We start from the raw sequence: 25,982 nt of genomic DNA, 5'->3' as shown, positions 1-25,982 counted from the left end.
TGCCTCTCCCTGGCCGATCCAAATTGGTGCCGAATCTCTAATTCTGATTCAGCCGAATCAGATGGGGACAGCGATTCAGTAGTCTGAATCGAATACTTCCTTATTTGCACAGGCCTACTGTTAACCACAATTTTCCTGATTTTGACACAGGTAATAGTTGGCTGGCCTGGCTTCCTTAGCTATCACTTGTGGTAATACCTATCCTTACCTGGTTTCACTTGTGCTTGGTTTGCTTAACTATCATCTCTATCAAGAGTTACCTGCCTGTGTAGTTGGTTGCTGACTGTCTTATGCAGCCTACCTGGTATTTGTACTAATTATTCCGACGTGGCATTACATTTTGCAATTACTTGATGGAAAGACACGAGAGTGTATTACTTGATGGAAAGACACAAGAGTAGACTATGGATATACAGAATTTTGACTCGGATTTTTTTCATACAGGAGTGTCTAAATACTGGCAAGAGGATATTGTTTTTGGATGAAGTGTCTGGAGCTTATTTCATTTATGTTGCACGGGCTGGTGAAACTTGGTCCCTTTTATAAGAACATAGGAAGTGCCATACTGGGTAGGCCAATGGTCCATCTAGCCCAGTTTCCTATCTCTAGCAGTGGTAGAAGTTGATGCTAGCCAGGGTGAGCATCAAACTGGATAGATATAAAGTAATCTTTCTGTATTCAATACTTTTACCACTTACTGCATTACAGACGCCAGAAAAAAACATTTTCAGTCGTTCTCTTCAATAACCATTAGTAGGTCTGTCATCCATAAACTTATTCAGTCCCTTTTTGAACCTGGCTATGCTGTCTGCCTCCACTTCCTGTGACAATGAACACCACAAATTAACTAAGTTTTGCAATTCAAAAAAAATCCCTTGATAGTTTTGAACTTGTCACCTACTAACTTCAGCAAGTGCCCCTTAATTCTAGTAGTCTGGAACTTGATGAATAATAGTTCCTTGTTCACTTGGTCCACACCCTTCATGATTTTATAGATGGTTATTAGGCCTGTGTGAAGCATGAAGTGTATGATTTGGATCTGGCAGATTCAGATTTGGGACAGTGATTTGATTTGGTAATTCAAATCACTGACTTGATTCGATTTTTGGCACAGATTTAGATTCAGTGCCGATTCAGCTATAGAGGCTTCAGATTCGATTTGGACCTTTTAAAGGTCCTCCCAATTTGATTCAGCGTTTCGATCACCAAATTGGGCCTAATCTCCTTCAAATCGAATCAGCTGCCGAAGCTTCGCCACAGCCCTAATGTTTATCATATTCCTCCTCAGCCTTCTCCTTTCCAAACCGAAGAGTCCTAGCCTTTTTAGTCTTTCCTGGTATGGCAACTGCTCCAAACCCTTGATCATTTTGGTTGCCCTTCTCTGTACATTTTCTAATTCTGCTGCATCTTTTTTGAAATGTGGGGACCAGAACTGCATGCAGTAATTATCAGCACACAGGTGAGGAGGATTTATGACTACCCTTGGTTTTTTTTCTGTTATCTGTCTTCTTGTCACAACCCCCTCCTTGGCTGAGGAACTTACAGAATCTTTTACATTTACACTGTCTTTCAGAGCTCTCTTAGTAGACCGTTTTGTTATTTTATGCTTTCCACTTTAGAGGCAGGTTATCACTTTGGCTCTTCTTCTTACTGCATTGCTGAACAGATTTTTTTTCTTAAAAAGCAGCTTTCTTTGTTTAGATGGTCTAAATCCAGAAGTGAAAGGCAGTCAAAGAAAGAATTTAAGCTGTTGGATACTAATGTAGCTTGTATTGCATCAGTTCAGATTTCCCCCACTCCTCTGAATATCTGTGCAAACTTTCTCCAGAAAGCTATATATCCTTAACTGGTGGAAAATGTATGAACAACTATGCAAAGTTTGAGCAGATTCTTATTTCCCTTTCCTTTTCTCAAATCAAGATGACTTTTGAGGATAGCTTTCAGAGTGCTATATTGAATTTACAGGCAAGCCTGGAGAGAGCGAATCTGGTTCTCAGCCATCTTGCCAATTTAGCTACTTGAAAAAATATATATTTTTGTGCCATTTAGTACTTCAAGAGGTTAATACATCATTTAAATTCTTAAATTAAAATGGAATCAACTCGAGTTAAAAACATTTTGAGAATTTAAATTCTTGTTCCTCGGATGTTGGCTGCAAAGTCCACAGTGGGTATGAAAGTATGTTTGCCAAACGTTCATAGTAAATATCAGGGGGATTTTTTCATGATGAATTACAGAGTGGAATGCATGAACTATAATCGGGTTACTTCAAACTACAATATTAATCAGAAATTCTATACCTTTTAAATACTCAATAAACACTTAAAACTGAAAGAAGTGGTTACCTTGGGTTTTGACTTTATGGCACAGTAAATTATGTAGCAAGTTTGTAGGAGTTTTAAATTGCATTGTCTAAATTGTGTGTTTTCCTTTTTTTTTCTTTAGGGCATCAAGCCAGCAAGTTTTGAAAAAGTTACTGATCCTGAAATTAAGGAGATAATTGGGGAGTGTATTTGCAAAAATAAAGAAGAAAGGTTTGTTTCAAACTTTTAATCTCAGAGCTTTTTGAGGACATAAAACATCTAACTGTGATTTGAATTGCAATGTAATATAGTACATAAAATCTTACTCAGTAAATCTTCCAATAAGCACGGTAACTTGGGGATTATACTAGAGTACATAGGTGACTGGTAGGGGGTGCACATGACCCACCCGATGGGGCTGGTGCTCCCCCCCCCCCCCAACAGTTAGCACCAACCCTGCCAAGACCGCTGCTCCTGTTGGCTTCTGCGGGTTGCCCCCCCACCCCGATTCAGGAGGCACCAGTCACTCATGCTGGATTGTAAATTATTAGGATGCCATCCACTGTCATTTAAATACTTCTCATGATGGAGACTGTCCTGTGTCCCTCTAGTTGCTTCAGTGATTTAAATAGCCTCACTATTTTTTGAAAAAGAAACCATGGTTTATTTGTAGCTTCAGCTAGATCTTGTTGCACCTATCTCCACTAGATTAAAGAGTCCTTTGGGACTTGATACCCTCCTCTCAAAAAGATACTTGAGGAACATTCCTAGTGGGAATTCCCCCTCACCTGTATCGATTTGAAACTCCACATATAAAGGTAATTTGGGCAGAAACTGCATCTTTGCTCCCATGTACTTTTTTTGAACACTTGAGTGAATGCTCAAGAGTTATGAAAAGTGCCGGAGTCCTATGGCTGTTTGCAAGGGTTGCTGTTACTAATAATCCTGTGTGCGTAGTGTCCTTTCTTTGTCACAGGTGTTTAGCTGGAGGTGTTTAAAGTATGCAGTATTTAATATTCTTTTTGGATATCCATTTGTTGCAGATATGAAATTAAAGACTTATTAAGTCATGCCTTTTTTGCTGAAGATACAGGGGTAAGAGTGGAACTTGCAGAAGAAGACCATGGTAGGAAATCCTCTATTGCCTTAAGACTCTGGGTAGAAGATCCTAAGAAACTGAAAGGAAAACCCAAAGATAATGGAGCCATTGAGTTTACTTTTGATCTGGAGAAGGAAACTCCTGATGATGTTGCACAAGAAATGGTATAATAAACTTCTCCTGACAAAAATAAATAAATGTATGCATGTATGTATGTATGTAGTACATAAATCTCAAAGGACAGCAGGAACAAACCTGGTAAAGTAAATTTAATTTAAAAGGTTCAACTCCAAAAAAAGGATGAGGGTAGGTTTTTCAAATGTGTGCTAGAAGAAAATTAAAGTAGTAAAAATATAAAGCTTATTGTCCTGTAGTAGGGACAGGCCAATGCAACTATTAAGCATCTCTGATTTATTCTCATCTATTAGATTGGGGTGGCTGAAGATAGGCTCAGATTCTTGGCCTGGAAGAATTTGAACAAGAAATATAATTTAAAATGCAGGTCGTCAACCGGGGATACTTGGGAAGGCCCTAGGGGGTACGCGTGGGTGAGTGGGCAGGGACGGAGCGCTGTCACCCACCGTCCCATGCCACTGCCTCCCAGGACCAGGGGTGGGGCGAGGACAGTAGCACTCTTCTGTGGGCCACACAGGGGCTGCCTAGCCAACTGGACATGGGGGAGCTCTCACGTAGCAGCCACCTCCACCACCCTGAGCTGCCGCTGCTCCACAGCCAGCTGTGTCACACCTTCACCCCCTCCCCCCACCCCCTGCGTCCAGCCACTGGGGGTACACTTACTTTAAAAAAAAGGTTGAAAACCCCTGGTTTTTAGGAAGACATTGAGCTCTTGTCATAAACTGGTAACATGGTTTGAAGCATAGTTGGTGGCAGAAGGTTTGGAGCTTTATTTTTTTTCATGTTTTCTTTTGTTTTTTAAAGAACAGTAAAGGCTAACAGTGAATTTGTATGTTGTCTTTAAATTATTGTGGTCTGTATGTTTGGGAAACTCTTTTATCTTCCAATATTGCAACATAATTCTTAAAGTGATATTTTCTTTAGGAAGTCTACATTGTACCTTTGTTGAATTGCTGAGTTTTTTCCAACTAATTTACTGTTAGACAGAACTGTGGAAACCAAAAAAAAAAAAAAAAAAAAAAAGCCAACATCACGATCCGCAGTTAGTAGACCAGCCAGTCTGAGGGTAGGTTTACATGGCACAGTTCAGTGGTTCTTAACAGAGCAAATTAGCTTGAATGAAATTCTGTATTTCCATGAGTAGACTGCATCTGGTTCCCAAGGTAGCTTTGAATGAGATATCTTGGGTATCTCTATTGCAGTGCAGCGGACCATGTAGACAGACTTTTGGACACAACTGGATGGAAAATAGTCAAACTTTTGAAGTGGTCATGTTTTTCTACTATTGTATTGTGTAAAGCTGCAAAGATGATAACCTTAAATTAACAGTGCACAGTGTCACAGGCACCACAGTATCTTAAAACTAAAACAAATGCTTTCCCTTAGACAAAAGTATAGAAACAATTAAAAGATTGAGCTATTTGTTTCATTTTGTAATAGCTTCAAAGGAGCAGGTAAGACACTCTTCTGTAATGATTCATGAAACCAGGATGAGCTGGTCCTGAATTCTGACTTTGTTTTATGGTAATAATGTACGTTGTTTCCCATGAGAGCGAGCAGGAGAGGACGTTATTTAATGATCGTATCATCATCACTCCTATTCCCATGAGAGAGCAACCATTTTGATACTGTAACTCTTGTAACCGTGTGTCCCAAAATAATTTATGGAAAGTCAGCTTGCTGTAGCTTCCTGCTGCTAACCTGGAATTGAAAATTGAATGCATTTCAAGCAATATATTTTGACACGGCTCCCCTTAGTACAAGCTGCTGTGTGGTACAGTTTACCATTTTTAATAACCATGTTTAAATCTTAATGAAAAAGGTTTGCAAGTTAGGGCCTTCGTCTGCCAAACTTCTCATAGGAGAGAAGTGGGTTTTGGTTTATTTTGGCAGAAGTTCTCAAAAGTTCATAAACCTGAACCCTTACTATATCTTGCTTTCCTCCAAAGTATGTAGAAATGGTAATATTTTACTGAAAAAATTAATCATTCCTTACTGGCAGGTCTACTTCTAAGTCCCCTTTTTTTTTTTTTTTTTCCCCCCTCCAAATAATATATTCACCTAAATGGGTTTTTTGGCCACTCAGAATCCTTAGAAAACCCCAAAACCTTAAGTTTCCCATCTTGTATTGCTGTAAATGTTTGTGAAGAAGATAATGTAAACATTCTCCTGGATGAATGAAGTTTAGTGATAGTTATAAAGGAATTTCAAAATTCATGAAGTTCAGGAGGAAACCTGTTTAAAGTTTCCCCATGGGCAAAGAAGGAAAGGCCTAAAAATAAGGCATATGCATGAGTGGGCTGACAACCCAGAGTTACAGAAGAAGAGTGACTCTGAGAGCTGTCAATGGCATTATGAAAAACAAAAGAAATCTTTTTTTGGATGAAGGTGTGAGATGAGAAGAACTCTTTTAATTTATTGTGACAGAATTTTAGATCTCCTCCCATCTGGCTTTGCAGAGAAGAATTTCTTGACAAAATTACTTACTGCTGTGCAAGGCTGTGTAGGTTTGTGAGACCTGGCCCCTTCAGTAATTAATTGGTTCCCCCTGAACTTCTGATTTTCACCATAAAGTTTTTATTATTAGGTTTTGCTGTATATTGCATCCAAAAAATCTGTCCATAAATAGAATTTAGATGCTTGGAACCCATCAAAATATTTCAGCTCCCTAAGCATGTGCAGTGGAAAATGGTGTCAGCTTGCATTTCTTCTTTGGGATATTTTGTGTCTTCCCCCTTCCCCCCAAAAAAAGATATGGGGGAGACCTCATAAAAAAAAACCCCTAAACTGCCATGCTATCTTGCAATTGGGTGGGAGGAAGGGAGTGACCACTGCAATTTTGGATCGATTGCTAGAAGTTTGCTGCAATAATTTGATTCAACCCATCCTGGACTCCTGTTTCTGAGAGAGGAGAAATGCAGTTCCTGCTTTTACAAACTCTTCCTTTCTCTCTCAATCTGTAACTTTTCATAACATATACATGTGTGTGCACTCAGTAAGTTTGTTTTCTCTGCAGATTGACTCTGGATTTTTTCATGAAAGTGATCTCAAGATAATTGCAAAGTCAATACGTGACAGAGTAGCATTAATACAATGGAGAAGAGACAGAATTGGGCCCAGGATCCAGTCAGAGGACCGTAGAGATTCTGAATGTTTGGAGAAACTGAAGGTCCCACATGCACAACAGGTTCAAGTTACGTACCTTTCCCATGCTGGTCACCATATCCCCTCAGAATCAGAGGAGCCAGAAGCTGACCAGCATCCGTTTCAGCAGAACCTGCCCACCAGCGTCACATCTGTTGCATGTAAGTCTCATGTCTGCTTTACTGCTTCTCAGAGGAGTTGTGATTTATCCTTGTGGAAAGATCATCAGTACCCCAAGCTAAACATTGAACCCTGAGTAATTTTGCACAATGTAGTTCACCAGTGTATCAATACGGGGCATTCTAAATTCCACAAAAAATAACTGGAGAACCTGCACAAAATATCACGCCTGCTTGTTGTATAGTATTTGATTGATACAGGTGTAGGGCAAATAAACACTGAAAACACTGAAGTGTTATAATAGATGGCTGAGTAAGGTAACTGAGATTTTCAATAATTCAATATTCAAATAATTCAGCTCCCCAAGAGATTTCATATGGACTGTTATGAGGGCACTGCTGAGCTTCCTGAGCAGTATTATCATACTTTTTCAGTTTTTGGAGCCTTGAATTACCTTAGAAAAAATGTAGAAAGGGAAGCGTTTCCTCAAGTGAAGATTTGGAAGGAAAAAATACAGAATAAGAACTGTGTGTATGTTCTGTGGCTTTACATCAAGTGGCTTGAAACTGTGTTGAGCATGTCCTGTATTGCTGAATGAAGTTGGAATGATTTTAAATACCCAGCATCAGCTACTGAAAGATAAACCTGAGGTTTTTATTTCTGAAATTAAATGTCAAGTCTTGAAAAGCAGTAAGACTCGAGTAGTCAAGCTGGCAGCGTCAGCAGAAAAACTCTCTAGTCACCTTATTTGGTATCAACAAAAAACTGGCACAGCAGTATAACGTTACAGAAGGCTGTCTCCTTGTGCAACTGAAGTGCTTTCAGAAGCTGCAGAGACTGAACTGGCTACAGACCTGAACAGGGTGACTTGTCCATTTTAGTATTGTGTTAGTGACATGGATACGTTTTTCCAGAATCAGCTGTTCTCAAAACAAAGGGGGTGCAGTTTGAGTAGTTTCTGATGGATGTACCAAACACTCTTCTATTGTAAAGCTTCCCTAGTACTGTCACAAGAAGAAAGAAGATGCTGGATGATTCAGGATGCAGCCAGATTTATTCCATTTAGTAGGACTGCTGTGTTGTAGTTTCAGTCAAGCATGCTGAGGAAATGACAGCTGTAGTAGTGGATTGGATCAGTTGATCCTAAATATCACACCCAAAGCTTCATGGTCCCACTGTTTTATTCCCAGCCAATCTCTTAGAAAGACCAATGCCAGGCTCATCAGAATGTGCTTAAGTCATCAACTTCATGAAAGGCCATCCAAATAATGTTTGTGTTTTTATGTTGCTCTGTGATTATATAGGTTTTCTTCCTATGCAAACCCTTTTTCGTACAGAATTGAAAAGGCTGTTGCACAGTGAAATGCTAATATTCATAGATGCTCACAGATGTTGTTAGAGTCATAAATGTTAGAAGTTCTTGTAATAAGAAATGGGTTTGATCAGTTAGGAAGAATATCTTTCCATGGTCAAAGAATGCAAGAATGAAGTGAGACTGGCCAAAGGCTTAGTTGAGCTCTCCCTTGCAAAGAATATTTAAAATTCTTAGATTAAGGACGCAAAAGCTTCCTTAACCATCTTATTAAAAAGAGAACCAAATGTGGAAAAAATGGATACTGTATCTTAAAGATAGGGTAGAGGTCAAGATCAGTCCAGGTATGGCCCAGGAACTGATTAAATACTTTGCCTTGGGCCTCTGTGAGGATGAAGATGCAGCTGATGACTTTGGTAGGAACCACGTGGCAGTGAGTAGCTGATTATAGAGATTATCACATCTGAAGTGGAAACAAAACTTGGATTTGTTCACTGTCAGAATCTTGGGTTCCTGGAATTTTCCACCCTGGATAACTGAAGGAATTGGTACATGAAATAGCAACTCCTGCATAGATCTTCACCAAATCTGTCAACTTGGGAAGTTGGAAAACAGCAAATGTAGCATCTTTTCTTTTCTTTTTTTAACAGGGAGAAATGGATGTAGGTAATTGCAGGCCTGATAGCCTGACTTCAAAAGTTTGTAGGGTCTTGAAACAGGTACTGTAGGAATACATAGCCAAAGATAGAGAAGTAACAGGAAAATAGGACAAAATACGGCATAGGTTTATTTGAAGAAGATCATGTCAAACTAATTCAATATCCTTCTATGAAAAGAGTGTAACAGGCTTCTTGAATAAAGGTAGTGTAGTGGACTTAATTAAACTAGATTCAAGCAAAACTTTTGATACTGTGCTTTATGGGAAATATTGGCCAAACTGGATGCAGATAAATGTTAGATCAAAGAAAGATTACAGCAGGCAATGTTGCAAGGTGAGTTATCTGACTGAAGAGAGATTTACTAGTGAAGTTCTTCAAGGATTGGTCTTGGGACCTATCCTGCTTAACAGTTTTATCAGCAACGTTGGTATTGGAACTAGATGTATCCTCATCGGGGCATGTCCAGATGAGCGTGCATGTGCCTCTTGCAGCATCTCAAACCCCTTTGAAATGCTGCAAGAGGCACATGTGGGAACAAAAAAACATTCCTCGTGCTGAAAATTTGTAGCACAGAGGCAAAATTAGACGCCTGGATATCCAGGGGTCAAACAATACTCCAGGGGAAAAAAGTAGGCAAGGCACCGTCCCAGTCCATGCCCTGAGGCAACCGGAGGCTCAGTCCAGCCAGAGCATCTATTTGGCTGGCCCTTGCCTCAGTGCTAAAGCACACTGCCTGCCTGTGCATGGCAGGCAGTAGTGCAAGCTGCAGGGACCTGGCCCCAGCTTGGCATGTAAGTAGGGGGTTGGGGGGCTAGAGGAGGGGGGAGGGGACCATGGGGGAGGCCCCGCCTGGCCCCAACTACTTGTTCACAGCACAGGTACTGGCCCTGGGCTCTAGCTACCCCTGGCTGCAAACCTGGGAGGAGCGAGGCAGGGTTATTTTGCCCCAGGTGGCACAACTTGCTTCACAACCAAGTGCATGTCCAAGCATGTGTGTGGTGGCAAAAAGCCTCAGTTTAAATTTGTACTGCTTCTGTTTGAGCTGCTGCATGTGCATGTGGTTGCATGTGTGGACGTGCTTTTGAAGTTTATGGCTGACACTTAAGTGCTGCTAGTGCAGAAGAGGACCGAATGATTATTCAGGGTGATGTAGGTAATTGTGTGGAATGGGGCATTAAAAGTGAATTGAAGTTTAATCATTTTTGGTTGTGTGAATGAGGAACTACACAATCTCAATTGCAGAACCCAGGGAGTTGTCTTTCTGTTTCTGAGCTTCATATTTCTCTTCAGTGATTCAGGAAAAAATGCAATTTCCTGCCCATCAAAAATGATGATTAAAACCTTCTGGGTTGAGTAGCTTCTGTCAGCAAGACCAATTCTGCTATCTGACAGAATTCCTGATTTGTATGTATTAATTTGTCATTGCATGCTAATAGTTAAAAATAAACAACAGCAAAAAAAAAAAATCTTCACAGACAAGGTCAGCTTCCAAACTATTGCACCTGGCAGCACAGTTTGGGGAGCAGGTGAGCAGCCAACAGTGGGGAAAGAACACATCAGGGATTATTTAGAAAAGCTGGATGTGGACAGGTTTGTGGGGTCAGATGTGATGCACCTGAAGGTACTAAGGGAGTTAGCTGATGTGATTGCAAAGCTGCTGGCCATTATCTTTGAAAACTCACAGTGACTGGGGGAGGATTAGAAAAGGGCAAATGCAGTACCCATCTTTAAGAATGGGAAGAAGGAGGATCCAGGGAACAGCAAACCTCACTTCAGTCCCTGGTAAAATCATGGGGCAGGTCCACAAGGAATCTATTTCTAAGCATTTGGAGGAGGAGGTGACCTAGGAACAGTCGGCATGGATTCACCTAGGGCAAGTCATGCCTGACCAACCTGATTGCCTTATATGATGAGATGATTGGCTCTGTGAATGTGGAAAGAGCAGTGGACATGTTATAACTTGATTTTAATAAGGCTTTTGATACAGTCCCCCCACAACATTCTTGCAAGCAAGCTAAAGAAGTACAGGTTGGATGGCTGAACTAAGTTAGATAGAAAACTGGCTGGATCATTGGGCTGAGAGGATAGTAATCAATTGATATGGGGCTAGGTGAACAACTATTCCGTAAAGTGTCCCAGGGGAAAACTAAGAGCTGTGGTCATAAACTCCTAAAAGAAGGTTTTAAACTGGATATAAGGAAAAACTTCACGGTTCATGTAACCAGACTCTGGAAAAGACTCCCAGCAGGTGTGGTGCAAGTACCTATACTGGAGATCATCAAAAAGGATACTGGATACATACCTTGCTGGGGTTATTTAACCAGAGCAGTGGGGCTGGACCTGATGATCTCAAGGGGTCTCTTCCAGCCCTAAACTTCTAGGAATCTGTGAATGACTGTCTAGTTGGCAGCCAGTATCAAATGGAGTGCCCCAGGGGTTGGTCCTGGGGCTGGTTTTATTCAATATTTTCAACAATGACCTGGAAGATGGCATAAAGCGCACCCTCAGAAAGTTTGCAAATGACACCAAGCTAAGAGGAGTAGTAGGTATTCGGGCTGTGCAAAACGGCACCATTCCGTTTCAACTTGCATTTCGATGAAACAGTGTTTCATTTTGAATTTCATTTCAATTCGAAACCACTGTTCTGTTTTGTGTTGTTGAAACTGTTTCAACATTTCACCCATAAGCTATAATGGGGAAGCTCGAAATGGCCTACAACTTTGTCATTTGTGGGCTGATTTGGATAAAACTTGCAGGAATGGTAGCCCTTTCTGAGGGCATGAAGTCTGCCAAGTTTTAAAGAGATTGATAGAGGGGTTTCAGGGAAACTGCACCTCAAACCGTGGACAAGCAAAACTCATGACATGGGTGATGTTGTGTATGTGTGTGTGTGTTAGTTAAGGTGCAGCAGGGTGAAAGCTGCAGGCCTGCTAGCCCCTTCTGAGGCCGTGAAGCCTGCCAGCTGTCGAGGAGATAGGTGCAGGGGCTTCTGGGTTCTGGGGCTCTGCATCTCTGGCTGCAAACAGGCAACACTCATGACATGGATGTTTGTGCAACTGACTGTATCAGCCTTAGGGCACGGGGGTGAAAACTGCAGGCCTGCTAGGCCCTGCTGCAGCCACGAAGCCTGTCAAGGAGATAGGTGCAGGGAGTCTGGGCTCTGAGGCCCTGCGCCTCTAGCTGCTGACAGGCAAACCTGGAACACACCACACAGTAACTGACACCAAGGCAGAAAGCAGGGCAGTTCAAACAGTGCTGCCTTTTATGCAGTTTTTTCATCCTTCCCCCAGAGCACTGGGATTAGAAGAGACCTCAGGGAAGGATGATAGTCACTGGCCAGCTACACAGTCAATAATGAGAGCAATCCTTCCCTCTCCTTACTTTAGTTTCTGTTTCCCTGCAAGCAAGCCCAGCTTGAGCTTCGAAACTTGAAACATTTAAAAAATTTCAGAATGTTTCAGCTTGCCTCGTTTTTTGATTTGAGGCTGTTTTGAAGCTCTGTTTTGTTTTGATTTTGCTGTTTCAAGCTCAAAATGAATTGAAACAGTGTAGAAATGAAACTGCTGGTGAAATTTCATGCAGCCCTAGTAGATATGCTGGAGGGAAGGGCTAGGATTCTGAGTGACCTAGACAAATTGGAAGATTGGGCCAAAAGAAATATGAGGTTCAATAATGAGAATTGCAAAGTCCTGCACTGAGGAAGGAACAATCCCATGCACTGATATAGCCCGGGGACCAACTGGCTATGCAGTAGTTCTGCATAGAAAAGGACTAGGGAGTTCATGGACAGTAATATGAATACGAGCCAACAATGTGCCCTTCTTGCAAAGAAAGCTAATGGCATGCTGGGCTGCATTAGTAGGAGCATTGCCAGCAGATCAAGGGAAGTGATTATTCTTCTCTATTTGGCACTGGGAAAGCCGTGTCTGGAGTACTGTCTAGTTTTGCCCTGCCCTGAAAGGATGGGGACAAGTTGGAGAGAGTCCAGTGGAGGGCAACTAAAATGGTTTGGGAGCTGAGGTACATGACTTGAGGAAAGGCTGAGGGAACTGGGCTTATTTAGTCTAGAGAAGGGGAAAGTGAAAGGAGATTTAATAGCAGCCTTCAACTACCTAAAGATGGGGTCAAAAGAGGATGGAGCTAAACTGTTTGGTGGTGGCAGATGACACAACATGGAACAATGGTCTCAAGTTGCAGCAAGGGAGGCTTAGGTTAGATGTTAGGAAAAACCCTTCATGAGGAGGCTAGTAAAGCACTGGAACAGGTTACCCAGAGAGATGGTGGAATCTCCATCACCTGGAGGTTTTTAAGACCAGGCTTGACAAAACCTTGGCTGTGGATATAGAGTTGGGGCAGGTCCTGTTTTGAGCAGGGGTTGGACTACATGACCTCCTGAGGTCCCTTCTGACCCCAATTTTCTAAGATGCTGTCCTACCCTGGAAGCTGTTACGTTGGGGGAATGCCCTTGTAATGAGTTTTACTTAGTTAACCTGCTTCTAAAAATTCAAAATACAGACCCTGTTTATTCCTCAACTCAGGTACCTTACAAAATGTTTTTTCATTATATTTGAGTTAGTTTGTAACCTTAAACAGGAAACATAATTATAGTGGCTTCTGCACAAAATAACTGACTTTTACATAATAATATATTTTGACTTGCGTATAACTTTCAGAATGTTACAGTATTTATAAAACCTTTGAAAATACAGGTCTTATCCTACATTTTTTTTTCTGACCACATCCTGAATTCATATAAGCTTACTCCTTTGAGAAGCCTTTCATAAAATACTACATTAGATTTTTTTTTTTTTTTAAATGATAGCTAAATTAAATTAATTGTGCTGGCCAGTGGGTTGGCAAGATTCAAAGCGCAGGTATGTATTAAGACTGGAATTTGCTTTCTGGTCCACTATTTGTGATGTATTCCTATTGTAATTTGACAATTCAGTGGCCCAAGTCCTTGGAAACTTGTTTCGTGTTGAGAAGTCAGTTCCCTATCTATCTCATGTGCTACTTATTTTTTCATTTTCTCCCTAATTTAATATCTGTGTACAGCATGGTGTGCCATAAATATCCACATTTGACTCGGACTGATGATGAACATTTATTTTCTAGCTTTATTTGAGATCTTTGAATAATTGTTTATAATGAGTTGAAATGCTGTATGCTATAAAATCACAATATTGTTTTCTTAGGCAGAGTTTGATTATTTTAAACTGGAGATGCATATGTGCAGAGAAATGGGATTAGCTTTTCAATACTTGGTTAGGAGATGAGTTTCTAAAAATGGAGAGGGCTTGAGACCTTAGTCGCCTTTTATTCAAACTCAAAAAAAGCCGTATTTAGGTGGTAGAGGAATTGGGAAGATGGGTGGTTTGAGACAAAATAGTAGCAGTGGATGTCTTCAAATTAAAACCCTTTAAAAAAACAAACAAACGGTGGTGTAGGTCAGCTACATTTTACAACTCCTCCCTGTTGTCACAGTCATTGTTTTTTTTTTAAACTCCATGGGAAGAATGGCTACCATCTTGGTTCTTTCAAGTATACATAGCTTTAGCAAAAGAATCTAGTTAACTGTGCAGATATGTTGTACAAGTTTCAATAAACTCGAAAAGGTCTCTAATATTCAACAAAACCATTATAAGCCTTACTTCCATTTGACAAAAATCCCAGTCTGGCCCAGTTCTCAGTTGTGCAATTCTTCAGATTAGTCAGGATAACTCTGTGTATTGTAAGCATTGACAAAGCTGTGAATTGTGCTCCTAATCATTAAAAACTTAGATTGAGATGGCTGCTTATATTAAGCAGTTTTATTTCATTCATTTATGTTGATATTGAATCCAGGTATGCTAAGGCTTTCTACTTGTAAAGGACAAAATCGGGAAAGATCAGGATTTATTAATGTTGTTTAGACCCGAGTTGTAATTTCAATGAATTGGTTCTTCTGTTATTTACTTTGCATGTGTGGCAATTGGGACCTAAAATGGTAGGACAAGTGAAAACTTAAACTCTTTGGCTCAATGATTTTTGGGCATTGTGTTGAATAGTGCTATGGGACTTACCATGCTGCAGCAAAAAGCCAGAGTTTGTTTTTCCTATTGTTTTGTTCCTATTGTACATTTTACTTCTGATCTTTCTTGTTTTCTCTTGTCAGTAGTCCTTAGTTGAGGTAATAGTATGCAGTGAAGCTGATTTATAAACTTTATATTGGCTAAGCAAATTGTGCAGCATAACATATTCCATAATTTATTTTAAATGGAAACTTGCAACACCAATAATCAAAAGGGTGTTAAAACCAGCAACTCTTTAAAGGCAAGGCACTGAGGTCTCCTCTCTGCTATGGAAATCGCAATAGACTGCAGTATATATATTATTTTCATCCTGTAAGATTCATAGAACACTTATAGTTCTTAGTGTTAGTGCTTTATCCCATTACAGGAAATATTTGTGTCTAGCTTCATAGAAAAACCAATAGGAGATGCTTGTTTTTTAGCTTACAGGGAGGAGGATGTGCCTTTCATGGAAAATAACATTTGTATTGTATAACTTTTTTTATCTAGTGGAAATGGTCAAATTAGTAGTGGTAATGGTCAAAGCACGCATTGACCTCATTGTTAAAGCTGTTTAATATTTTGTTTGATTTCTTAAGCCTTTAATAAAAAAGATTTTTTTTCTTTCAGCTGACAGCACATTTGACAGTGGTCAGGGGTCCACTGTTTATTCAGACTCACAGAGCAGCCAGCAAAGTGTCATCTATTCATCTATTCCTGATTCAATACCTCCTGCTATTCAACGGGTTTACAGTCCACCTCTAAGTGAGAGCCAGGCTTTGCCTCATAGTCTTCAGCAACTAGGGCACTACCAGCAGCCTTCAGGAGTAAGTAACTTATTATGATATTAAATATTATCATTATTTAGCAGCTTGCTCTTCCCCCCCTCTGCTTTTTATGCTGATTTATGTTGTTCATGTATTCCCAGTTTGACTTACAAGTGTCTCTTTCATTTTGCTATAAGAAGATAGAGTATTTCTAAGTGTGGTTACTTTGATCAAGGAAATGGTTTTAGCGTTTGGTATAGCACTTCCTACAGTATCATAAAATGGGCCTCCATTTATTTCATTTCATTTCATTGGTTTAATAGCTTTGCCCTTACTAGAATTAAACTCATGAGCACGTTTGCCTAACAGTTATTTTTTGGTTTTGGTATGTGTGTTCGTTTGCTTGCTTTTTGTTGTAGCCATATATTATTGTTCCTGCACTTGTACAAGAGCCCCTTGAGTCAGAAACTTCCTCTTGCTGTGATAAAGGTCAAGAATCTATTCACTGCCTTCCCAGTCCTGTGCTTGGACATAGTATTGCACAGAGGAGAAGTAGTACTTCTGTTATTGAGGCTCCAAAATCAAGCACCAGTAACCCAGCCAGATGCTTACTCTTCTGTTCATGTTATGATGACCCTAGCCAGCAAAAATTAATGGAATCATCGCTGCAAGAACAGTCGTGTGCAGTCAGACATAAACCACCAGATTTCGTGTGTGACAGAACCAATATAGGTGTAGCGTGTCCTTCAGGAATGCCAGTGGGGCATGGCTTGGGTGTGAACCAATTACCCATGATGCACAGCACTTACTGTAGTTATCATCGCCATAGTGATTCAGCAGTGGCTTTGAGTCCAAATGTAACATCATTGGCAAAAGAACTGATAATGGAAAATGCAAACATCTTAAAGAATAAAGAAGAGGAAGCAAGCAAGTCACAGTCAGTGACATTGGAAGTCTCTGAAAATCACACTGAGTTAATGATACTTCAGCACAGTTGTCGGGCATGCTTGGCCCATCTGCTTCCTACTAGAGACTATCCAAAAATGTCAAAGTTCTTAATGCCTGCACATCTGAAATGTGCTACACCCCTTTCTCATTGGCTTTGTAACACAGTGTCAAAAAGCTCAGTATCTCAACCTCTCCCTCAGGGCCTCAGATCTTGTGGCAGAAGCTTAGACCTGCCTTTATTACATGAATCTCTCCAATGTATTATTAGCCAAAAAACTAATTGTGCTCCTGGGAGGACTACAAGAGTCACAGAAAGAGCTCTGGATTCTGAGTCCTTCAGATGTCGAGAAGCCAACATGCCAGCACACTTTCAGCCCTGCCACAGAGTTTGTGTTGGCAAAACATCACTGAAGGAAAGGAAGAAACTGGAGACTCCATGTGTACAGAGCAGTGAAAGCAAGCTAATTAGTAAAATCTTACTCAAGATGTGGTAGGTAAAGTCCTTCATTTAATCCTTACTTAACCTTGTAAGAAGAAAAGTTGAATCCAAGAATGAAACTGTCTCATGATCCACTATATTACCCTGGATGCTTCAGGAATGTCAAACTTTACCCTGCTTTTCCCTTCTATACTCCAAAATACCTGCAACAAAAATAGAAATAGATTTACTCTGAAATGTTCCTGTGAATAGCTTCAAACATAACCTAGGGCAAACAATTTCATCTTTGGCACCTGTAACAAGCTCCATCAGCTGCTTAAACCACCCATCCTATGCATATTATTGTTGGACGCAATATTTTTTCCTTGTTTATGTAAAACAAAAAATTAACAGCTTTGAATATAACGATAAAAAGCACTTTTTCAGCAAAAGCTGTAATTAAACTGAACAGTACAGCATAGTGACTTAGAGCAAGTCCACTCTCTTTCACTAATTATCTGTGGACGTTTTCAGTAATTGAACTTAAGTGCATTCTTCTTTCTTCCTTCTCCCCCTTCCCCTTGTTTATTGGGAGTTGGAAAGGATGAGAATTGTTTAAGATTTTTGGTCATGTTGATGTTTTTCCTAAATGTTTAGGTCTGAGTTGGGCTTTGCATTGGATTTTCATCATTTTTCTGTTTGTGATAGCCCAGGTATAAGCTTGAAGAAACCTTGACTTACTATTTTTTTTTTTTTTTTTAAAACAACCATTTACTACTTTCCTACTTAAGGAGGACATAAACTACTGTAGCAGTATAGCATCAAGCAGGAAGAGAGGGGTTATTAGTGTTTTGTAGGAATATAAGTTCAGTCTTTTAGATCTTAATATATATAGCATGTATACTGTTCACTTTATTAATGGATTCCCTGGAGGGCCTGTATATATTAAGAACTTTTCTGATTTTTTTTTCATTGTACTCATTTTACCTTTTTTTACTCTTCCTTTATTTTCCTATATCAATTTCATAACCACCAATTCAAGAATTTGAGTAAACATCCTGACAAAAGTTTGTTTTTAACATACAAGCCCATTTTTCCCGCTGAACCCATGACTTATTTTTTTAATAATGAATTGTCAGCCAGTATATGTGCACTTTTAGTGGCAGATGATGGAGCTTACCTGGGTTGTGGAAACCAAATTCAGTTTTATATAAATATTTATCCTGAAAACAGAATTTTAAAATCTCATTAAAATTCAGGGCCTGGACACATGCCACTAGTCTTTTATACCAGTGTTAAATGTATATATTATAAAGAATATAAGCAAGGTTTATTTTTATATATTTATATAGCTATTTATATATATAAAATATTAATTATATATTAAAATATAATTATAAATATATAGTCAACATAAACTCTCCTTTCCTTGCTTATAGTCTTCATTTCCTTTTCCTTGCTTTGGATTAACTATTTAGTGGCAAGCATGATCTAGATAATTTTTTTATTTCCTAGCTTGTTTGCATTTTTCCCTAAAATAAATATATTTTCTTTCATCCAGCCTGGACTTCCAGTAGTTCAGACTCCACCTGCTGTTGCTGCTCTGTCTCAGCGACCACAACATTATCAAGAACCAGCAATGACCTTTCCAGTTGCACAACCAACCACAGTTGCTTCATTGCAGATAGGTCAACAGCAGCCTGTGTTAGGCAGCCAACAGGTAAAAAGCTATATCCTGTGATCATAGTTGATGGCTGAACTCTTTCCTATTTTATTCTTTTCTGTATTTTTATTTTTGGAAGCTTCTTCCTTGGAAAATGCGTTTTGCTATGGGAGCATTGTCCAAGGTCGGTTTAGAAACTTCTAAAAGATCTCGAGTGCTTACTGCATAGGACTGCTGTACTGAGTGTTTGTTAAAACATTTAAATGCAGTAATTTGATTTTTGAAACCTTGCTTCTGAATACATTTTATTGCCTGGAAAAAAAAGTTTAAATACATGAACAGATGCATGTTCTTTTTTCCCCTGGTAGTTTCTGTGATACAATGGTTGGCTGCTTTTCAGAGTAGAAAACTTTAGTGTCAACCCTGTAACCTGTGTAGTGGAGATGGACCATAATTAGATACCTGTTTTTAAATAACATTCCTTCTATTTAGTGAGTCAAACGTTAATCAATCTTCCCCCTGGGATAACAAGGAATATCGGCCACAAGTTGTTGGAGAGTAGGTTTAGATTAGACATCTGCAAGAACTACTTCACAGTTAGGGCGGCTAGGATCTGGAACCAACTTCCAAGGGAAGTGGTGCTGGCTCCTACCCTGGGGGTCTTTAAGAGGAGGCTTGATGCCTACCTAGCGGGAATCATTTGAGCCCAGTGTTTTGTTTTTTTTTCTCCTGCCCTGGCAGGGGGTCGGATTTGAAGATCTTTAAGGTCCCTTCCGACCCTACTTCTGTGATTCTGTGATTGAGTAGATGATGATGATGATGATTTGAAGATGGCAGATTTAAAGATAACAGCTGGAGTGAGGTGAACAGATGCATCTGTGCCCCAATGAAACAGCAGTAGAAAAAGACACTCACCCAACTTGGCATTTTCAAAGTGTTCTTTTATAGGTATTGGCATCCTTTGTTTCAGTGCTTTGTGGTTTTTCTGTACCAGTTTCTGTTTTTGCAGTTGTTGTTCTTCTATTGTCTTTAGCTTATTTTAGCCTTGGAGTGTTCTTGTTGCCTGTCTGGCAGAATTTCTTCTTCTTTTATCTCTTTTGTGCCCTCGAGCTTCAAAGGGATTCTTCAGCCATTTGTTAGTTACTAGCTGGTAATTTACACTTCTGGCGCCTTGTTGCTTACATAAACAGTTAAATCTTCTCCTGTTTTTGTGCCATTCTCTCACCATTCACCCTTTTACATACAGTCATACATAAAGGATATGCAGAGTTCATTCATTTATGTCAAGCAGAAGGATACGAAATGGAGTTTTCAAGTTGCTTACAGGACAAGACTAACATAGTTATATTTCACTATTACTACACTCTGTGTTAACATCAGCTACATTAGTTCAGTTCATGCTACACCCCTGGGCATGCAGTGGTAGCAGTAGGGACCAACGTGCGCAGCTGCAACCCTGCACACTGGTTCCAGGCTTGCCCATCCAACCTGAGCAACAGCAGTAGCAGCTAGGCAGAAACTGCTGCTCAGCACGGGGCAAGTGCCCCCACCCCCCCCCTTGCCTGGCTGGGCTGTTTTTGTTGCAGCTTCCCAGAGCCTGCGCTGCGTTGCGCTGGGCTGCCCTGTAGCTCTGTCACCACCACCTGAGAGCTGCCCTGCGGCTGCTCTGCACTGTTACCGCTACTGCACTGAGCAGCCCAGAGGTGATGGTGATGGAGCTGCAGGGCAACCAGGCACAGTGCAGGCTCTGGGCGGCTGCACCAAAAACTGCCAAGTTGCAACGAGTCAGAGGGGCCTCTTTGCACCATGCCAAGTAGCAGTTTGTGCCTGGCTGCTGCTGCTCAGCTTGGAGGAGCAAGTCTGGAGCTGGTGCTGGGGCCCAGGCTGAGCAACAGCAGTGTGGGAGAGAGACTGCTGCTCAGCTTGGAGGGAAAGTGGCCCCTCCCCCTCCTACTGCCTGTGCTTCCTGGTATAGATGTTTGGAGCCCTCACGGGGCTGCCCTGCATCTGCTCTGTGCAGCCACTGCTGCCCCATAGGGCAGTCCAGAGGTAGCAGTGAGTTGGCAGCAACACAGGGCAGCCCTGTGCAGGGTTCAGGCAGCAGCACCAGGAAGCACTGGTGAGGAGGAGCAGAAGGGGCTGCTTTTCACCCCATGCTGAGCAGCAGTTTGGCCTGTGCTGTCACTGCTCAGCCCAGATGGGTGAACACAGGACACTTAGGGTCAGGGCTGTGCATACTGGTCCCAGCCTGTACAGTGGAGCTGAGGTGGGAGGAAGTAGGGGCGGATGGGCAGGAGCACAGTGACACCTGGGCAGGAGCATGCGGCCCGCACCAGTGTCCTGGGGCCAACGCCAGCTTATGCTTTGCCCAAATTGGCCTCCCCTTTGTTGAACTTCAAGCAGCTATCAGAATATCTAAAAGTCAGTCAGTGAATATTTTATGTTGGTGTTCCTGTCTTATTACTAGAGGCACCCAAGGTATTTAAATAAATGAGGAAGTTATTGTCAGTTATAAATTGCACTCTTGTCCTTGATCAAGAATTTGGAGGTCCTTTTCCAAAGGAACATAAGGTTCAGAGGCACACTTTGATTTTAGGTATTTGATATATTTGTTTAATCATGATTTGACGTGTACACACAGCCAGTAACGTGTCTTTGCACAGTAAAATGTGGCAATTTGTGGGGTGTTTCCAGACTAATAATTCCCCTAGTGTCCATTTGGTTACTGAGATATTGAAATCTATTTTTATATAGAAAAAACCTCTTCCATGCCGGGACAAGTAAGAACTACAACTGAGATCTCCATTGATTGTACAAGGATATATTCAGCCACTAGTACAATACATGCATCTATCACACCTCAGTATCATAAAACAGTTTAGATTTGTGAGGAATCTCCACAAAACGGCTTCAGTCAGTGCATGGGCCAAGCATTGTTTGTATGGGCAGATTTACATTCTTAATGGGACATTACTGCTAGCAAAGCAATCAGCTCTAGTCTCACTCCTTATCACCCTTTTTACCACAAAAGTTGTAGAGAGATACCGTATTTCTAGCATGAAGGTAGTAACTACGGATATGCATTTAATTTTCTTGTGAACTGGGAGTTTTTTTGTTTTTTGGGGTTTTTTTAGATGAATCTCAAACCCCCCATGGTCTTAGAAGTATTGTTTTGTTCCTGTTTTCCTAATGCACAAAATATTCTCATGTTTCTTATTAGCTTGGTCTAGTTACAGACATCTGCATAGTGGTCTCATGAGCTTTCTGCTGAATCTTCAACATTTGCTATTTTTTTTCCATGTGCAAATGTTGCTTTTCCTGCTCTGGATTGGGTTCTTTTTCTTTATCGCGTGAAAGCACATGGCTGTTTCTTGAAGCCCTTGTCACAGATGGAAAACGAACTCAAATATTGTCGGTCTTGGTCTTTCTGATTAATCAGACCACGTTACTCGCTGCTTCTCTTCTCTTGTCCAAAATAACAATTCACCTTGAATATATTGGTGCATAATGTAACATGCCATATACATTCTAGACACTGTGATACAAATTTAGGCTTGGGGCTAAATGGAATTGCCCTAGGGATGAATTTGACCCAGAGGGACTGGCATTCCAGGTCACAGGCAGACTTGTGTGTGTAAAATAAATAAATAAATAAAAATTTTAAAAAATGCAATTTTACTCCAGAAATTTGGAAACCTCTCTCAAGAAAGCAGTATCATGGGAAGAGAATGTAGCTAATTTGTACACTTTGGTTTGCAAGGATGTAGCTTTCAGTGTAAGAACATCAGGACATCATATTCTTATATTATAGGTAAGAAGATTGGTGTAATGGCTGTTCTTCATTTCATTAAGTGCTAGGTAGCAAATATAGGAACTCAGAAATTTCTTTTATCTAGTTAACTCTGTTCAGTAGACTTTAGATCTGTGAACTAGAAAGTGTAGAAATAGTGTCTCTGCATATTAAACTGGGTTGAAGACCTGTTTAAGGCCCAGATTCAGTGAAGCACATATATTTATCATATGCTTTTACAAATGTGCTTAGGGGCCTTGTTGACTCTGAATTTACACTTCCAGTAAGATGAACACAATATGAGATACTAATATTTTAAGATTTTTTTTGTTGCCCTATTCACAATTAGAATGCCAAATGCTATTATATAGCATTTTCAGTGCATCTATGTGATTTGAAAGTATTTCCATTGACTTTCAATAAGACCTTTTGATCCAAGCTCATTTAGTTGTTGAATGTCCTAAAGGAATGTTTTCGATACATGAACAGAGACATGTACCATTAGGGAGAGAAGCAGTCTTCTGTTTAAATAAAGCTTGCTTTAAACTGGAGAGGATTCAGCCAAAGTGCATTATGAACAAGCAACACCTGCCGCCTTTTATGTTCCTAGCTTTTAAAGAGTAACCATTTTTACTCTAATATTAGATGACCCTGATTATAAGACAGTCCCCCAATAATTAGATTCTGTATATGGAAATTTTATGAATTTGGTATAATTTTCTAGGTGTAGAGTCTAATTTGTTGAAGCTTTGCCTTGAATTCATTCCCCTCTTTCCCCCACTCCTACAACAGGGCAAATGAATCTGATGTAGCCTCTTTGTGCTCTACCCTCTTCCCACCCTTACTATCAGACCCTAGCACATGGACATGAGGAGCTAATTTGAAATAACTGATCTTAAAATAGAAACATAGCTGTAGCAATTTGCATACAGTACCTATAGACGTAGTTCATCCAGAATTGATAGATTTTACTTCTTTATTTCTTTTTAAGTGTTGCAAGTTTTAGCACAGGTGCTCTACAAACACGCTTTTAAGTAGCACTTCAGCACCTACTTTATATATAGAACAAATGAAGCATGATATTAATCCAAAGCGAAAAGGCTCATGATTTACTGTTTAACTCATTGGGATGGTCCCTAGCAGAGTCAACAGCATTTTGAGTCATAGTGACCCCATAGCTCAGCACTACTTAGTATGTGTGTACTCTAGATTATTCCACTCCTATGTCTCTTTCTCCACCCCTGCCCTGCCCCTCCCCCACCCTCAGGATCCATGTACTGTTTCACCCCCCACTCATGACTCAAACTGGGTGTTTTTGTCATGAGTCCTGAGATGCTCCCAAGAATTTATATGCAGATGAAGTGCAGAGCAACCTAGTCTAACTTCACCTTGTGAAGGACAGGGCCATGCTAATCTTATTGTGACATACTGAAAGGGGCTGACAGGAGTATGTTTGGGGCCCTGATTGGTGATGTTTGCTGGACATTTGAGGCTGGTGAAGAAACGGGAATCATTGGAAATGGGAAAGAAAGGTGCAGCTTAGCTGTGGGGGTTACACAGAAAATCAGAATGTATTTAATGTAGTGGCTCACCATTACTTGGGGGAAAAGGTGCTGAAGGGGACTGTGCTAAATGGGTTTTACCATATATCTTAGACAAGTTGCACAGACTTATCACTGGTAGATTCCTATCAGCATGTTTGCTTAATATGGGCCATAAACTGTATAGACATGCTCAGTGTTATCTGTATGCTTGGTTTCCATTACTGAGCACATGCTGCTTTTGGCAATTTAATGATAAACAGTGTAATTGGTGTGGCTGCTTTGTGTGGGCATATAAGATGAGGGGCTTTTTCCCCTTGTGCTGGTTGTGGGGGGGATTCTTTATGTATATTCAAAGGCCAGTGCTCAAGAAGCTCGTGCACAAACAACTTTGTGTGCTTGCAGAAATTGTGTGCATGTGCAGAAACAATTAACACAATATACAAGTGTCAGTGCTTTTGCACATACAAAAAGATTGAGGTTTCAGTCAGTCTCTTTGGTAAAAAGATGATTGAATGCTTTGTTCCAAGGAAACCATTTCCTTAGTTAAATTTGAATTTTTTTAATACCTTAATGTTGGGGAACTTAAGCAGATAAACATTTATGACAGTATTATGAGTAGAGACCTACTCAAATTGCAATTGTGGATTTTGCAGAAATTGTGGTTGGAATAAGTGTGACCTGGTGGGCACTCATGTGACTGGAACACTGTCATGGATGGGTACAAACTGTTCAGGAGGGACAGGCTGGGAAGAAGAGGAGTTTTAGTTCACGTGAAAGAGCCATTTCACTGCTCAGACCTCCAGTATGAAACTGGAGATAGGCCTGTTTACAGTCTCTGCGTTACGGTTACAGGAAAGTGTGACAAAGGTGATTTTGTGCTGGGTGTCTGCTATAGACCACCAGACCAAGAGGAAGTGGTGAATGAGGCTTTCTTCAGACGGCTAGTAGAAGTTTCTCAGTCACAAGCCCCGATTCTCATGGGGGACTTCAATCACCCTGACACCTGCTGGGAGGGCAGCACAGCAGTGTGCAGGCAATCCAGAAAGTTTTTGGAGAGTGTTGGGGACAACTTCCTGCTGCAAGTGCTGGAACGGACAACTAGGGGCCATGCTTTTCTTGACCTGCAGCTCACAAACAGGGAAAAATTGGTGGGGAATGTAGTAGTGGATGGCAACTTGGGCAGTAGTAACCACAAGATGATTGACTTCAGGATACTGAGGAAGGGAAGGATGGAGAGCAGCAGAGTAAGGAACCTGGACTTCAGAAAAGCAGACTTTGACTCACTCAGGGGACCCATGGGCAGGATGCCCTGGGAAGCCAGTCTGATGGGGAGAGGAGTCCAGGAGAGCTGGCTGTACTTCAAAGAAGCCTTACTGAGAGTGCAGGAACAAACCATCCCAAAGCACAGGAAGACTAACAAGTATGGCAGAAGACCATCTTGGCTTAGCAGGGATCTCTTCAGTAAATTAAGTCACAAAAAGGAAGTTTATAAGAAGTGGAAACTTGGACAAATACATAGGGAGAAGTATAAGAGCATTGCTCAGGCATGCAGGGATGAAGTCAGGAAGGCCAAAGTGCAGTTGGAGTTGCAGATAGCAAGGGGTGTGAATAACAAGAAAGGTTTCTACAAGCATGTTGGTAGCAAGAGGAGGATCAGGGAAAGCGTGGGTCCCTTACTGAATGTGGGAGACAACCTGGTGACAGGATGCAGAAAAGCCTGAAGTACTCAGTGTTTTCTTCATCTCTGTCTTCTCAGGCAAGGTCAGCTCCCAGGCTACTGCACCAGGCAGCACAGTTTAGGGAGGAGGTGAGCAGCCAACAGCAGCAAAAAACCAGGTTAGGGCCTGTTAGAAAAGCTGGACAAGTCCATGGGGCTGAATGGGATGCACCTGAGGTTGCTGAGGGAGCTGTCTTAGGTTGCAGAGCCACTGGCCATAATCTTCGAAAACTCACGGTGGTCAGGCCAGGTCCCAGATGATTGGGAAAGGGCAAATATAGTAGCCATATTTAAGAAAGGGGGGAAAAGGAGG

At 40.8% G+C, this 25,982-nt stretch overlaps 1 protein-coding gene across 9 annotated transcripts in view; it reads left to right on the top strand.

Moving 5' to 3' along the window:
• Positions 1-25,982, top strand: part of WNK2 (WNK lysine deficient protein kinase 2) — a 210,457-nt gene that overhangs the window by 102,711 nt on the left and 81,764 nt on the right. For all 9 annotated transcript variants that reach the window (XR_016438417.1, XM_090021088.1, XM_090021087.1 and 6 more), the window contains exons 6-10: positions 2,446-2,534; positions 3,347-3,566; positions 6,554-6,842; positions 15,453-15,649; positions 18,517-18,675. Coding sequence is in view for 8 of the 9 variants with exons in the window: in XM_090021088.1 (XP_089877214.1) it covers positions 2,446-2,534; positions 3,347-3,566; positions 6,554-6,842; positions 15,453-15,649; positions 18,517-18,675 (954 nt within the window). In the remaining variant the exon portion in view is untranslated. The remainder of the gene's footprint in view (positions 1-2,445; positions 2,535-3,346; positions 3,567-6,553; positions 6,843-15,452; positions 15,650-18,516; positions 18,676-25,982) is intronic.

Source organism: Crocodylus siamensis, chromosome 11 (genome assembly GCF_052110815.1).
Source record: "Crocodylus siamensis isolate JL-2025a chromosome 11, ASM5211081v1, whole genome shotgun sequence".
Classification (NCBI taxonomy): domain Eukaryota; kingdom Metazoa; phylum Chordata; order Crocodylia; family Crocodylidae; genus Crocodylus; species Crocodylus siamensis.
The sequence above is the reverse complement of the archived record's forward strand: the minus strand, read 5'-3'. Positions and strand labels throughout refer to the sequence as shown.